At 37.8% G+C, this 16,731-nt stretch overlaps 1 protein-coding gene and 1 long non-coding RNA gene across 2 annotated transcripts; one reads left to right on the top strand and one right to left on the bottom strand.

The window, feature by feature from the left end:
* The first annotated feature begins 6,257 nt into the window (after positions 1-6,257).
* LOC116261829 (transcription factor MYB1-like) lies at positions 6,258-8,887 on the top strand. The gene is made up of 3 exons (XM_031640712.2): positions 6,258-6,411; positions 7,510-7,639; positions 8,193-8,887. The coding sequence occupies exons 1-3, from the start codon at positions 6,279-6,281 to the stop codon at positions 8,824-8,826; spliced, it is 897 nt and encodes a 298-aa protein (XP_031496572.1). The 5' UTR covers positions 6,258-6,278; the 3' UTR covers positions 8,827-8,887.
* Positions 8,888-13,474: 4,587 nt separating this feature from the next.
* Positions 13,475-15,626, bottom strand: LOC116261901 (uncharacterized). Its single transcript, XR_004174377.2, has 3 exons — positions 15,048-15,626; positions 14,351-14,694; positions 13,475-14,272 (listed from the first exon to the last, which is right to left on the bottom strand). It is a non-coding gene; the product is annotated as an uncharacterized LOC116261901 (long non-coding RNA).
* Between the last annotated feature and the right edge of the window lie 1,105 nt (positions 15,627-16,731).

Here is a 16,731-nt window from a genome sequence, read left to right as displayed (position 1 = left end):
GACACTTTTCTGCTAAGAAAATACTATTGTAGCAGTCTGTTGTGAATTGATCTGACATTGGCCAATGTGTGTCCCATCACCCAAACAAAACCAATCAGTAAGAACATCGATCGATAGCCCTATAATTATTTTATATTAGTTACGATCTATTTTTAAATATGAAAGTACAAAGACAATTGATCTTTTAATATAATGATACCGCTTTTACGATACGATTCTGTTTGCATCTATTGTTCACCTACCCCACCGAAATTGACGCCATTGGCCATCAATGCCGTGTGCATCTTCAATAATCTCTTCACTATTTTCTGAGCGTGAAATCTTCAATTAAGATGCAATTTTTTTTAAAAAAAAAATTAAAATAGGGCCAGGATCCAAGCAAACCCTACCTTGGTTCTATCCCGGATCACATGGTGCCTCAAGTTTCACCATGACATAATGGAGCACCTGAAAGTATATTTGTTTCGACATTGTCATCTTGAATTATTAATTTTTTTTTTAGTTTGTGTTTTAAGAAAGATATTATTGTCATTCTTGTTATTATAATCCATATCCCAAACAGAATTGAAAAGCAATAAATAGTCCTTCTTTTCGAAGTTGTAAGCAAAGTCACGACCCATATCAAAAAAATGAGAACAGCCAGACCTATATTAAGGATTGTGACCAAAAGATGGTGGTCTGTTAAATGAAAACTAAGAAACCACTCAATTTCTGTCATATTTACATTTTGTGGAATAATTTATAAAAACATGTTTTATGGCTAAGAAACATCAAGATACACTTAAAGAAGAATATTTCATTTTGAATAGGAGAAACATTTCAAAATAGTCCTTTGAATTTTACATTTTCTTTTGTGGTCTCTATTATTCATAAAGCACCAGCAGAGCTAAAAATTTTGACTCGACAGGGCACTAAGCACTAATTCGTTGTCTTTAATTCTTTTGGGAGCACTTACTTATATATATAAACAATGAAATATATGAAAGCATTGACTTAAAACTAAACTAACTTTATGCCCGGCACTGCTTGGGGGAGAGAAAGAGAGATGTGAACTTGTGGAGAAATTGACTGAAAAGAATACTTGGTCATTTTTCTTAAAGAAATTATCTTGAGCAAATTAATATCTTTATGTGTATTTTTTAATAATTCTCATAGACAAAGTGTGCGCCTGTGAATGATTAAATAAAATCAAGCAGTTAATTTATGGCCTAACAGTCATTTGTAGATTTCTGGAAAGAAAATCGGCCATGCTGCACGCGTGCGTTGCTCCATTGCCAAATCAGTACGTAAAGGAAAAAAGGTGTGCGTGTACACGTTCCTGCTTTAGGCAAAGCCATGGACCACCGAGTACTAAAACACTCGCTGCCAAAGAAAAAATAATCAAAGGGAGGGAAGAAGACGAAGAAAGGAAAAACACAAAGTGTTTGCTATAGCGGCCAAACTGGGGAGTAGCACATGGTTGCATCCAATCACATGTGCTTTATTCAGAGACTCACCTTCCACTAACAAACAGTCAAAACATCGCTTCTCCTCCTTCACTGACCTTTCCTCCTTTCATATCCACATGTCGTTTCCTTTATCAACGTTTTCTAGGAAAATTTATGAGAAGGGGCTCCGGCGATGGAACGGCAGTTGAACCAGCAGAATCAATGCGCGTTTAAAATGCGAGTGAAAGAATATACTCCAACGGGATATAATTTATTTATTCTTTCTCAAATTTAATCCTCTTTATATACATAAATATGTTAAAGAAAGTTGAATGGTTGACTTGAGGTTTTTATATTTGGAAGACATCCAATCTTACATCTCAAATTTCCTTCTCTGTCCTCTCTCTCTCTCTCTTCTTTGTGAATCTCTACCTTTACTCTCATTTTTACTTTTTTTTTATTGAGAGGGGCAAAATTAAAGTTTCTAAATTTTGACTAGGATCGAAATATAGTTTTTCAAAATTTTTATATAAACATGTGAAATTTTCTAAAATTTGAGTGTATAATTTAAAAAAAAAAATTGAGGTGGGTGCCCATGCAGGCCTTACCTTGCCTCCACCCCTCCTCTCCTTTTGCTCATCTGGTTGCAAGGGAGAGTCATCCCCTACCCTCGCTGGTGGACCTCTAGGCAGCATCAAAGAAGGAGCCATAGAGGTGCTCCCGAAGGAGACCGAGTTCACTTGGGGAGAGAGGGGAGATCTCAGTTGTTCGATTTTATTTAATGTCCCCATATGTTCAATTATAACTAGAGCCATTATTCAGGAAAATACCAAAGCACTTAAAGTAAAAAAAAAAAGAAGAGATACTAAAAATCATTATTAAAGTGTTTTTATGCAATCTAATTTTATGGATGTGATCTTAAGATGTGCTCTTGCAACATCCAGATTTTGATAGTAGAAAAATAAAAACTTTTTTTTTTTTTAAATGTGAACTTGAATTAAAGCATATTCACATTGAATTACTGTCTATAAACATGTTAGAATGTTCACATTTTGTTTAATCATGAGGTTTAAATTTTTGTCTCTCACTTCACTTTAGTGATATTGTATTTACTGATAGACTTGAATGCTTGATGGATACACAAGGCCTGAAGGATGCTTCTGGCCGGACAAACAGATCTGGTCTATCATGTGGGTAACCATGCCATGATGTAACACATCCATGCACTTTTGATGTAATTGGAAGGGATCCAAGGTGTGTGTTATATATATAAAGCTTCCTTTTTATTTGAATTCTTAATAAGAAATGAAAATCATTTTACACTAAGTGTAAAAGAGAAAGTAGATGAGAGAAATGATAGCAAAAGTGAACCGGAAAAACCATAGTCACCAAACAGAACTAGTGGGTGCAGGGGCGAAGCCAGAAATTCTACATGAGGGGGCTCGAATTAAAGTTTCTAAATTTTGACATGACCCAAAATATCATTTTTTAAAATTTTTATATCGCATAATTTTCTAAAATTTACATGTAAATTTAAAAAATTTTTGAGATGGAGCGAGGGTCCATGCGGCCCCCCTCGGCTCCACCCTTGAGTGGGTGCAATTGTACATACAAATGTTAAAGGGGTTGAGATGAGATGCATACTCCCAAGTGATGGTCAAACTTCGACATCAAATTATTTTTAACATTTTGATAGATTGAGGTGAATGACAATTCTCATGATTATCAATTGTTGTGGAGGAACAAGGAGAGGAAAAGATGCTCCTGCTTTGCTTCAACTTCTTCTTGTAGACATCTGACCAAGAACAAGCCAAACAAGGGGACTTGGATTGTCCACCACAAACATGCATTTTAATTTTAGTGTTTAATTATTAAATTAAAGCACCCAGGGGCTTTATCAAAGCTAGTTGGGCTAGTGGCTGGCAAACGGCAGTAGCTGGTTGGGCTAGTGGCTGGTAAAGGGCGGGTCATTCCTTCAAATCATGCATGGCGCGACAGGGAAATGCCAGACTTGGGAGTTTGCAACCGCAAAATTTGATGAACTCTCTCAACTTGTGGTGGGTTTTATCACTAAAATTTGAAGGAACAATTCATTAACTAAAGTTTTAGAGTCCCAATGAATGAAGCAATTTCAATGGGCATTTGGGTGCGGGCACTTTTAACTTTACAAATTTTCACGTTTCAGTTTTCCATTTTTTAAATTGATTATGTGATCACAATCATTGGCTTATGGAATCCATCATTATTTATATTTTCGATTTACTTACAAATGTTAGTCGCTTGAGGAGTCAAAAAATATTTTCTCCTAGTCGTTTGTACTTTCAAGTTTCAACTTGCTAGTATCAAAAGAAGGGCACACTTTTCAAAAGGAAATGTAATTACAGATTTTATTAACGATGTCAAAAATATTTATATGGCGAGTGGCCATGAATCAAAAACCTTACAATGCTTATAAGTCATATTAACATATATTAATTTTTTTAATATTTTTTTTTATGATGAACTGCCATAACATAAAATTCACAAGGCCATACCTTCAAAGTAAAGTCGTTGCTTGCTTTTAGGTTTGTGTGGAACTATCATACATCATTCAACTCAGATATTATTGTTTGCAGCTAAGAAGCATAACTCATCAGAGCATAACAAAAAACCACAAGATTCAAACGTCGAACTCCTTCCTTTAATATGACTTGCCGTGCTGCATAATTCCACTGCTCCTCTTCAAGAACTTTTATGCGTTAATAATTGTTATTGGTGTTAAACCACTAGGTTGATATGACAATCGAATTAACAAAGAGTTACTTGTGAGCAAAAGATTCTCTCCGGTCATACCGGTTCGCCAACGGTATTTAAGTTTCTGAATATATTAATTGCAACGCCTCTTCCTCGCCGTCCTTCTCAAGCAGTGGACGTTGACGGGTTTAAGTTTCTGCTGCCCCTTAACTGGCGTGGTAAATTGCCATTAATATGGTTTGCGTTTTGAATGAAATTCACACATTCACACGCTTACGTTGGTTTGGCCGCCTGGTTGCACTCTGCTAGGTTTTTTCGAAATCTGATGGGGAAAGACACTCAAACTCAACTTACAAATTGAATTTTATGACTCCTTTGATTTTTTATAGTTTTAAAAAACAATAGATTTTGAGCCTTCATTACTGTTTATCAGTGAAGTTGGATTTCGAGTAAGATGGTAAAATTCGATTGAATGGGACTGACAACCACAAATCGCAAGCAGCAAATCTATTAATGCTATAAGGATTCACAATCAAGTTTCATGTTGTTTTCAACTTATCAAAATTTAAAGACTAAGTGAATTTCAATATATATATATATAATATTTCCTTTCGCGTTAAAGTTGAAAAATTAAGCCAACGAAATAAACAAACGTAGAACTCTTTTTTATTTTTTAGCTGCTACACCTAAACATCAGTACTTGGCTTCATCTAGCCCGGGCTAGGGCCCAAAAAAAACTGGCTTGGGTCAGCTCGACAAGGGCAGGGCATGATTCAACTCGATAAATTTTAATTATAATTTTTATTTTATTAATAATATATATTTTATTATTAAAAATATATTTTATATTAAAAAATAATTTAGATTTAAAAAAATATTTTTTTTAAATATAACTGGGTTGGGTCCAGGCTCGTGCCGAACCCGGGCTCAGGTTTCAGACATTGGCCAGCCCGATGGCCAGGTTTGCTAGCTATCTTGAACTCCATTCATTTTATGGCCATTCGATCCATTGCTTTAGCTCAGCATGATTAAACATACTGTTTAATATATTATATTATTGCATTAGATGGTGTTTTGTGATAGGTCAAAAGATTTGTTATTTAAATTTAAAATAATAAATATGCAAATGATATAGACATATATAAAGTAAATGATGATTTTGGCTCAGCTACCTAACCAGGCCGCTTTAATGAGTATATTTTTTGGTTTTTTGTTAACCATTTATTATTGGTTAAAGATGATTGGTTTACTTCAAAAAGTGAGGGTCGCTATTGTTGGCAAACACAGGTACACATTATTATTATTATCATTTATTATTTTTTTATAGACTTGCAGGTTTTTGACGTGACAATTCTGGCCAGAGATAGAGCGTAGCACATGGTAAGTAGCACGACAGCCGAGCTAACGTGTGTCCATCTCGCTAATGAGTTAGGTTGGTGGCTAACTTGAGATGATGCCCATATTGGGCTTAACCCCTCCGTAACCCTAACCATGTTGCCCCCTTCCTAAACAAACAAATCCTCTGTCTATATTCAATGGTTAAGCTTTTCAATTTTATTTTATTTTTACGTTAAAATTATTTACTATTTACTTTGTTATACATATAAATATCTCTTCAAATATGAAAACATATAAACCCTTGACTGAATTCTCCTTTAAAAAAAAATTTATTCACTCCTTTAAAAAAAAATGTTGGCTCCGCGACTGCTTGTAGTTTGCTTTGTTAATGTTATTAGCTAAACAGTGACCCTGACCATGCGATACTAAATAAAACATCAAGGCTTTTGTCGGGCTTATTACAAATGTGGAAACAGCTGTTATGCGGTTTATAAGTATTGCATAATGGAGGGATATTATTTTATCTTGGAAGGGGGCAGGTGGTGCAAATTTGCGGAATCTCGTGGATTTTTTGTAAGCTCCACCTTGCAGTCAGCAAGAGACCAAAGACTCCGAGGGGAAGATGCCGAGATGGGTGATTTAGCTTAGCAGCCCCACAGCATGGCGGGCCCTCCTTCATACGGAGGGGCGTTCTTGCTTTGCCTATTAAAAGCCTACCGACCTACCTTAAGACCAATCAGAGAGAGAGAGGGAGGGAGGGAGGGCAGCCATAGAGTTGCGATGGGGAGGTGCCCGTGCTGCATAAGGGAAGGCCTCAACAGAGGAGCTTGGACTGCTGAGGAGGACAAGATCCTCACCGATTACGTGCTGGCACACGGTGAAGGCAGATGGAGAGTTCTCCCTAAGAAAGCAGGTTCAGTCTTTCTCTCCTCACTGTATAATGCTTGCATTCTCACTACTTCCCAGAGAGAGAGAGAGAGAGAGAGAGGTGGTGCTGTAATCACTACATTACTTCTTATCTTTGTCTAATCTTTTTCACGTTTCCAACCGTATAATTTCATATGTTTTTTTTAATAACAAATAATTTTTTTTTTAAATTTTACATATGACTTTATTTTTTTTAAATTAAGGTGAGGTCAGGCCCATGCGGCCTCCCTTGAGCTCTGACCTTGCTTGTAGGACATTTTTTCCCCACGAAAGACAAGCCATGTCTCGAGGAGTAAAGGCCCCCACGATTCACTTGGGGAGTACGTGTTTTGTGCAAAGCCCTACCGGAGAATCAAACCACCCATAGCCCACATGGAAGCAGACAGAAATTCGACACCTTAATTGGGGGAGTGGGTGACCCACATGAGTCTAGATGCATTCTACCTGCCTGACTCTAAATTCTGGCTCACTTTTACCTCAACCACATTTCATTGTCTACATAGCTTTTGTTTCCATGTAAAAGCTATCCTCAGTGGATTATGGACAGTCTAACACACGATGAAGAAGTAGCTAGCTGAAAACTTGCCTTCCCACTGCATAACTTTCCATGCTTAGAGTCGAGTGAAGAAAGTCCATGGAAGGAAATGTCCTCTCACTATATTGACTCAATTTTCTAGTATATGCTTGAGCAGTTATAAAAATCTACCACAACCATACTTGCACGTTACTCCAATCAAAGCGGGCCTCTTAAATGATCAACTTATGTGGGTTTCTCCAGAAATAATTGGCATATGAGTACCCAAATCTGATTTATATGCAAAATTTCCTATAATTACAAAAAAGAAAAAAAAAAGACGGCTGTAGTCTTTTAAGAGAAAAAAATTCTTTACTTAAGACGTTTTGGTTTAAAGGTTAAGAATAAGAAATCGACTATGACTAATTTATCCAGGGATTCCTGTATTCTGGTGCGCGTCGGAAATGCATGTTCGATGTGAATATATTTCCTCAGAAAAACCAAAACTGCAGAACTCTTAAGAAGTAATAGAAGAAAGGAGATCTTATCATGCTCATATATATCATGCAGGACTCAACAGGTGCGGGAAGAGCTGTAGGCTTAGGTGGTTGAATTATTTGAGACCTGATATCAAGAGGGGAAACATTTCGGAGGACGAGGAGGAGCTTATCATCAGGATGCACAAGCTTCTTGGAAACAGGTTAATTTTACATCTTGAAATGGGAAATAGTCGTGGAAATTTCTGCAGACAAACGATGCGTTTTCTTCTTCTTTTTCGTTTTTTTTATCATTCTCAGATAGAAGAAACTGCACACGTGAGTTATAGGCTCCAATGTGGGTGCTTCCTCCTTTGTCTCATAAAATTTTGTTTGGTATTTGTTTCACTTTCCTCTTCTATTTTCCTTTCAGCAGAACAAACTGCTATCTTATATGTATTTATAGTACACTTCTTTAACATGAGTGATTTGAAAAAGCTGCCTAACATTTGCAGCACTCTCTCTCTCTCTCTCTCTCGTTTGGCTCATGCGATGCGGCCAAGTCGTTTCTAGACGGTCCATTTCTGTCTCTTCTTGAACAATAAAAATTTAGTATTGGAAAATGTGAGGTCTGGCCATGAACGGGCCACCATTTTTTATTTACTTTTTCATAGCTCTAAAAGCAGATTGCCTTCACAATTTGGAAGTACTAAATTGCTATTGGCAAGAAGTACAGTTCTGATCAAGATAACATTGGCCTTATGGTCTATGCTGCAGATGGTCTCTGATAGCAGGACGCCTGCCAGGGCGAACAGACAATGAAATAAAGAACTACTGGAACACCAACTTGGTCAAGAAGCTGCAGCAAAGGCACGCACCTTCTTCTTCATCATCGCCCACCAAGAAGAAGCGAGCCAGTCCCGGCACCAAGGCCAAAAAATCTGCGGGCAAGCGGCCAAAGAGCAGGGCGAAGGCTCGGATGGCGGCCGAGAAGCCCGCGGGCAACATGAGCCCGCCGCTCGATAATAATCCCGCAGGAACCGCTGCTGCCGGTTCCAAAGCCAGAGAAGAAGAGGAACAGGAAGAACACGGGGAAAGGCCTAGACCGACTCCAGACAACCTGGCTTCTCAGGAAGTGCCCAGGGCCGGGTCGGAGGACGCTCCGACGGATGCTTATCTCGATCTCATCGGCGGTGCCTCGGCCCCGGAGAACTCAGATTTGTTGAGGTTTGATGGAGAAATAATGGTCACTGACTTGGAGAATAACAACGATGATACGGCCTTCCTTTTCGAAAAGGCGCTGGTAGAGGAGTATTTGATGGGTGATGCCTTCAATGTCCCACCTGGTATGGATTCAGACATCGAATCTCTACGTGGTTTCTTGGACTCGGAGAATATTGGTTGGATCTGAACAGGGGAACTTGTAACCAAGTTGAAGGAGTAAAATAACTATTGAGACTTGAAACGGGGAACCTGAATCTGATAAGGGCGGGCCATCGTTCCTTTCAAAGACGTGTGTGTATTTGGTCGGGCTGGCCGATAAAATGTCACGCTTGAGCTCGGTCAACTCGAGCTCAAGGCCTAATAAAATAAAATATACATTTTTAATATAATTTAATGTATAAATATAATTATATATATATATATATAGTTAAATACAATATTGAAAAAATTTATCAAACTGACTTGACAACTTATGGGCCCACCTTGATGCCCAATTTTAAGACCTGGGCCCAAGTCGAAGTGAATGCTGGGTACCTCTAGATCCATGATGTCAACCCTACTAACAAACTATCCATATGTGAACAGGACATAATAATATAAAAGTTTAAGAATATAAAAAATTATGAAAGAACAAGAAAAGTGCAAAATATATTATTTTTTAAATGACAAAACTGATTTTAAGAATATAAAAAATGCCGTAAACAAAAAAGGAAGATACCGAAGTCAAACCTTTTAGCACATTAGATAGAATTTCGCACTACATATTTGGTTGTTCGGCTTTAAACATTCTTTTTGTCTAGAATAAACAATCTTTTATTCCTTTTAATGGCATGTGTGCATTGAGCTTGTTGTGTATTGATCTTGCTTAATGGGTTTTTAATGGCAATTATTGCACCAAATAATTTTTTAGATATATAAGAACCTGTTTTTTATTCATTTTTTTCTCTATACCTATAAGAAATGGCTGGTGGAGATATTTGATAAGATAAAAGAAGAAGTGCTCAAAGGACTCTTCTTTTTAAATATTCTTATGAAAATTTTCTATAATACATTACTTATTTTTGTGTTAACTCTCTCTCTCTCTTTCTATATATATATATATATATATATATATATATATATGGAGACAAGAAAATTTTCTATAATACATTACTTATTTTTGTGTTAACTCTCTCTCTCTCTCTTTCTATATATATATATATATATATATATATATATATATATATATATATATATATATATATATATATATATATATATTGGAGACAAACACATACAAGGTATAATAGTTAGGCTGATCATAGCTTTTCTCATGACTAATGCTTAAGTAGTTGTGGTTGTTGCAAGGAACAAGCACAACCAAAATCATGGCCAGGAGTTTAGGTTGACCATGTGTAATAGATGCAACAAGAACAGTCAAAATCATATCAAATGGTTATAGCCGGGTTGTAGCCACAGTCGCTTTAGTTAACAATCATGAGGAAGACCATGGCTGATGATGCATTCAGCCATGGCTTTTGAGTTTACCAGCCAAAGTTTGGCTACGGTCATGAATATCCCTTTTTGTTGTAGGTGTTTTCCAAATTAATTCAATTTCGAACTTAATCTCATATGTATTCACACTCCTGTTATTAGGATGAAAATATAACATTTAAGAACATTTAGGCATTAAGCACAGTAGTTTTTAAACCTTGAATTAATTACCCTAGTAAAAGTGTTAGAAATGCTCAATCCTCATACCGATAGGATGAGGAGGAGTTTTGTCTATATGTCTTTGAAACATAAGCAAGCATCTTTTATTTCCTGCTAAAGTTGCACGCAAAGATTCCCCATAAAAATTTTGCATGTAAACAATGTGTTAACCATGATGGGACATTCAAAGTTCAGGTGTCCTGCAACTGAAAGTTTTCATCCAAGTCAGTTGGTGCTCAGGAGTGAACATGAGCCGAGCTCAAGCTGGACCTCAAGCTCGGCTCGCCTCATAAAACCATCAGTTAAGCTCGAGTTGAGCTGTGCAACAAGACCCGAGCTCGACTCAGTTAGCTCAATAAGCTCGACCCTTCGATCCAGGGGCAGAGTCAGGAATTTTTCATCGCAAGGGTCAAACTATAGTTTTAAAATTTTAATAGAAGCCGAAATGGAAATTTTCAAAATTTTAACATATATTAAACTAAAATTCTTTAGATTTACATACAAATTTCTAAAGCTTTTAAAATCTGAGAGGGGGGGGGGGGGGGCGCTAAGGCCCTACCTGCCCACCCTCCCTCGGCCCCGCTTTGTGACTTTGTCCCATGGATCTCAGGTTCTTCACCCTCGCTCGAGTGAGGCTTACATTGAGAGAGAAAGACTTGGAGAGGGAGAGAGAAGGGGAGAGTAGAGGGAGGCGAAAGCATTGAGAGAGGTTACAGGGTACCTGGAGCAGCAGCGAAGTTGGAGGAGACGGGTTGTTCGCCCTCTAGTGCTGCAACGAAGTTGGAGCCTTGAAGGAGAAACTGAATGAAGAGAGAGTCAATGGGTTGAAAAATAAAATCAACAAATGAAAAACATTGATCGAGCCGAGTCGAGTTACACAAGTTGGGTTGAAGGAACTCAAAATTCAACTTGATAATATAGACGAGCGCACTGCTCAGCTCGAGCTCGGCTCTTGAACAAAAAAGCTGGCTCGAGCTAGTGTTCGAGTTGCTTGGTCGTTGTTCACCCCTATTAGTGCTTTTTTCCACTCACAAGTCCTTCAAATAGGTAATTTTAAAAGACTTTCTTACGGGCTGTCAACAAAAACCAAGCAAGAAGGCAAGCTGACGAACGTAAATCTAGGGTTCATATCTTTTATAGTTGACAATGATTATATATGTTTTGTTCTCATTGCTGCAGTCAGTGACCATCTGCTCCAAGCTTGCACAAAATCATAATAGAGCCATTTTCTTTTTTACTTTAGTCCTTCATTGTCAAAAGAGAATCTTGTATATTTTTTTCTCTTCGAATAAATAAATGTATACAAAGGGGGACATGATGAATTAGACAGAAAAATTGTGAACCTGCCTCTTTTGAACACCCAAAAAAATATGGTCACAGAGAATAAGAAGAAGTAGAAGAAAATAAAACTTACATAATATAGGAACAACACTTAGGAAACAAAAGATCCAATACTGAGACTGAGTTACGTAAGCCACCTCAGCGTACGCGGGCTCTATTATCAACATGTACATTTACTTTATGATATAACAAAAGATTTATAAAATAATGAGATAAGGAACAGACAAATGTATGAGATAATGCCAAACATAAATATGTGATAGTGTTTATGTGATAACAAAAAATTATGAGATAATAATACATGAATGCATGAGATAACACTAAACATAAGTAAGTATGAGATAATGTTTATGAGATAATAAAATATTTATAAGATAATGAGATAATAGATGGATGTATGAGATAACACTAAACATAAGCATGAGATAATGTTTACGAAATGATGAAATAACACTATAAACATGACAAATAAATGAAAATGTTTTTTTACTGCTTAAGGGAGTATATTGGTCATAACGATATACATATATGAACTAACAAATTTTACCTTTATCGAATCTTCATTTTTTTTTACGGATTTTATTTTTATTCCTACAAAAAATTTATTTTTATGTTAAATCATAGTTTTTTTTTTATACTAAAAAATGATGCATGAAAGTACATACAGGAAGCTGGTGTATATAACCAGCTTCATCCAACACTTCCTCATGTAGACACACAGTTGGAGAAAAGTCCAAACTGCCTTTTTGCAGCAAAGACCAAGCCCTACCATCAAGAAAAGAAAAAAGGCAAGGCAAATCTTCATGACACAAATTAACTTAGGGAGGTCAAATAAGAGCGGAAGGAGAACGAGAAAAAGATAAGACATATGCGGTTGTTAACTTAACTGAAAAAAAAAAAAAAAAACTAGGAAAGTGAGATAACTGGGTATGGGCACATCATCCAACATGTCCATGATTGGTGATGTTGTAGTTCATACATCATTCCCCCATCATTTATAAAATTTTTGCTAGGTAGACATACTCAATTGGATCGAAGATGGGGGTAAAGGATCCTAATGAAAAATTGATGCGTTGAATTTGAGGTTCATGAACACGAAGGGTGGATTGATGCATCAGAGGTGACAATTCTGAATCCACGGCTCCACCCATACCATCAGAGATGAAAGGAACAGCCACCATCGTAGACATCAATCTTCAGGGCTCTGTCTCAATGGGCGGTCTTCCATCAAGGATGAGGTTTAAGAGTTTCGATGCCTGAATTTGGAAAGTTTGACACCAAGAACTTCTGTTACGGATTAATTCTCGCTGTTGATGAAATTGCTACCATTGGCCAAATAAACTCGAAGCGTAGCTGTCTTTTAGTGATAAGTGAACAAAAGATAAATTGGCTTAAGTGGGGAATGACATACTTGTGAGTTTCATGTGAAACCATAGATTAATAAGTTGCGTGTAACATAAAACATAATATTGGATATCTGCTTTCAAAAGCGTACGCATATATATATATATATATAAAAGTAGGATTGGCCAACTGCTCCATCCAATCATGAATGTGTTTCAGCACGGCAAGGAAAAGCACATTCAATGTTGCACTATTTGAGTTACTCAAAGTCAATAGTAATGCTCAATCGTTTTGTGATGCAGTTGTTGCATCACTGGTTATAATAATATTGTTCAATAATTATATAATATTTCTTATTTTACAACTTTTGGCTCCCGAATGTGTATGCCGACCTCTTACTCTCAACAGCCATACACACACACACATGAGAGAGAGAGAGAGAGAGAGAGAGAGAGAGAGAGAGAGAGAGAGAGAGTTTTTATTCAACAAACCGGAACCAAAAACTAGCATTCAGCATACATCTCACGCCAGATGAGCTAGCAAATTCCAAACCTAGAGTTAGAAGCTGATTTCTGTTTCTTTACAGATACACCAACATGATGTGCACTGCAATCAGTTGACTGTTCAAAATGGTGCCTCTAAACGTAACGACATTCTACAGAAACCATATAATCTAATATGGTCACATCCTCCACCTTCAACGCATACATTGGCCAAAACTTGCAGCTCGGACTCCCTGATCCAGTTTGCAAGAATCAGTTGTTTATTCGGAGCATCAAACTTCCATACAACTACACAAATATGACCATTGGTTTACGAATGCTCGAATGCAGCCTTAAGAGAAGTAGGGTGACACAACACAGGGACCTGAACCTTGGCACTCAGCTCCGCCTCTAGATTCATTGCTTCTAAATGAGGGATATGAACATCTAACATCCTCAATGAGCACCGAATGATTTAATGCATGCCAACGCGAGGAGCCAGCACTGCCGTCTGCATGAATAGTGCTGAAAAAGTTGGCCATTGGAGATCATCCGGCAACTATGGAATGCCAATCTTGACTTTGCGATGAACACCTCTCGACCACCGAAGAGCCATCTGATCTCCTCTAGCAGGGGACAAAGTATCTACAAGTAGGAAAACACTTTGGAAGCTTTTCCTTGCCACACCTGAAGCAACACTGCCGTCACTGACAGCATGGTGCAGACGACCACCCGGTTGGATAGTGGCCCTGAGCCCTATCCTTTTCTCTGTAACTGCAAAGGGGATTCAGCAGTTACTAAATTAAAACAGGAAATAAATCTCAATATTAATGTTTCCGTTTACATTCTTACCACCGTAAATCTCCATGCCATAAAAGTAGCTGGGAATAGGGGAAATCCTGAGAGGCGATCTATAAAACCCAACTTCTATTCATCTAACGGTTGATCGTTGTTAATTAACCTGCGCCTCTCAAAAGCAAACCCCAAAAACCTATTCTGCTCTTGCTTCTTCATTTTCTTCTTTGTTTTGACACAGGTGCTGTCTCTTGACGTTGCTGCATTGAAGCCGCTGGTCAGACGCTACTGCTATTTCCGCTGCTATTGCATTGCTCAGATTTCATCATTGGTATCAGAGCCTTTTTCATCTAATTCCAAGTAAGTGAATTCCGACCCTAGCAGTGCCTGTGATGCATACTCTGTTTGCACAGTAAGAGTTCATAGTTATGTCAACATGCCATTTTCAGATCGTAACTCTTGAGCATGCTAGAATCTGCTAATCTAATGAATGAAGCATGCTAGTTAGAAATTTTTCATAAAGTTCCATAGATTTGATATATCATGTTACGCTTTGCTCTATGGTTGTTTCCCTGTTCCAAGTGACAGAGACAAACTCTGACCTAAGCATGTACATACATTAAGTCTCTTTGTAACCAGTCTTTCGAAAACGTATTCGACCCTCATCGAGGGTCTGGCCAGGGAACACACACAGGAGCAGAAGTCTGTTGTTTTTTGAAAACACTGGAAATATTAAGAAAGCAGATAGTATTACCTTCGAGTTGTCCTCTATGAATTGAAGACTGCAAATTTTTTTTTTTAACTGGACTCTCTGAAACTCAACAAATCCTCTACTGCTCTCGACTCTAGCAGACGCGCAAAAGCGCAAATTACCCAAGAACACCTTCATGAATACCCCTGTTCTGACATCCTTTCCAATGGAGACCCAAACCCACGACTCCCTTGCTTTGTCACAGACGTCGACAGTAGGTTCCCAAGTTGAGGTTTTTCCCTCTGTCGCCTACGCGTCGACGGGGCAAGGACAAGGTTGGCCCCTTTCTGGATGGTTCATAAATCGAATCACCTCTGCACCCATTTTTCCTCTTCTGTCACTCACTCCCTCTCGTTTCCCTGATTTCTGCGATTCTTGTCCCCGTTCTACCTCTCCTGTTGACGGAGAGCTGAGAGAGAGAGGAATAAGGAGAGAGACCAGACGCCGTCGACCGATTAACCTGCTATATCTGGCGGAACCTCCCGACGGAATAAGAGCAGCGGCAGCGGCGTGGCGGAAGAAATCCAGCGGAGCTCACTCGAGAGGAAAGAGAAGCTCCCGAGAGGAGAGAGAAGGAAATCAGTGAAATGGGAAAAACTTGTTCGGAGGGGTATTTATACCCAAAACTTGAAAATTACAAAAACAGTCCATATTTTTTGTTAGGTTTTCAAAAAGGCTGTCATATTTCTTGAAAATTAAAGACGCAACATTTTTGCTGAAAACTTATTTCAAAAAAGGCTTGCGAGTTAATTTCAGCAAAAACCGAGAATTTCATACGAAATTGCGTGGTGGTACCCTCCAAGTTCTTAGAAATGGTAAAAAGAGGGTTAGTAATTTTGTTTGCAATTTTCGGTAGAAAACCGGGATGTTATGTACATTTGCCTCTTGGTACTCTTAGAGGTCGTTTGATTGCTGTCTATTGGGACAGGACAGACATGACGTCCTGTCCATTACACCATTGTCCTGTCCTCATGGACAGTGGTGTTCCTTGTCTATCGTTTGATGATTTTAGGAACAGAACACTATGTCCTTCTTGTCCGGCGTTTGTTTCGTGTGTGTCTGTTCTGTCTGTTTTGTCCGTCCTGTCTAAGGTATGTTTTTGTCTTGTCTTATCTATCCGTTCTGTCCGTCCTGTCTGACGTTTGTACTGAAAGAAACCTTCAATTTCAATATCTCTTGTATCTATTTCTATAGAATATTTTATTTACAAGTACAACTTCATCAACAATAAATAAGAAAAAACAAAGAACGTAGAAGACTTTTATCAGGAAGCAATACAAAACGCCAGTGAACAAAGGGAAAAGCATTCACATCACATTGGAAGGAACATGTTCAAATAATGTAAGAGTGTGCACCCTTCATTTCAAATGAACTCTTCTTGTAAAGAGTAAAAGCATACATTTAATCAAATACATAGGAACCAGTTCAGAATGTCACAACCACAGTTGTGACAAAGCTTTTATGAAAAACTGGAAGAACAGTTGACACTTTGACAAGAAGAATGTGATGGAAAGAAAGAGATCTGGTGGGTCTCTTAGCTACAACATGACATCTCTTCAAATATCTTTACAGTTCAAGCAGGAAAAGCTTTCAATTAAACATAAAATGAATCATTCTTCCTGAATGCCATAGTACAAAAATGAACATCTCACAATTTTCCTTATCAATGTTAACAAGTATTAAGTAT

Source organism: Nymphaea colorata, chromosome 10, assembly GCF_008831285.2.
Source record: "Nymphaea colorata isolate Beijing-Zhang1983 chromosome 10, ASM883128v2, whole genome shotgun sequence".
NCBI classification, from domain to species: Eukaryota; Viridiplantae; Streptophyta; class Magnoliopsida; order Nymphaeales; family Nymphaeaceae; genus Nymphaea; species Nymphaea colorata.
Note: the sequence above shows the minus strand (reverse complement) of the source record. Positions and strands in the feature narration are given on the sequence as shown.

Coding starts and splice junctions, on each gene's coding strand:
- LOC116261829 (XM_031640712.2), top strand. CDS start 6,279: ATGGGGAGGTGCCCGTGCTGCATAAGGGAAGGCCTCAACAGAGGAGCT. Junction 6,412..7,509: donor AGTTCTCCCTAAGAAAGCAG/GTTCAGTCTTTC, acceptor TATATCATGCAG/GACTCAACAGGTGCGGGAAG. Junction 7,640..8,192: donor CACAAGCTTCTTGGAAACAG/GTTAATTTTACA, acceptor TCTATGCTGCAG/ATGGTCTCTGATAGCAGGAC.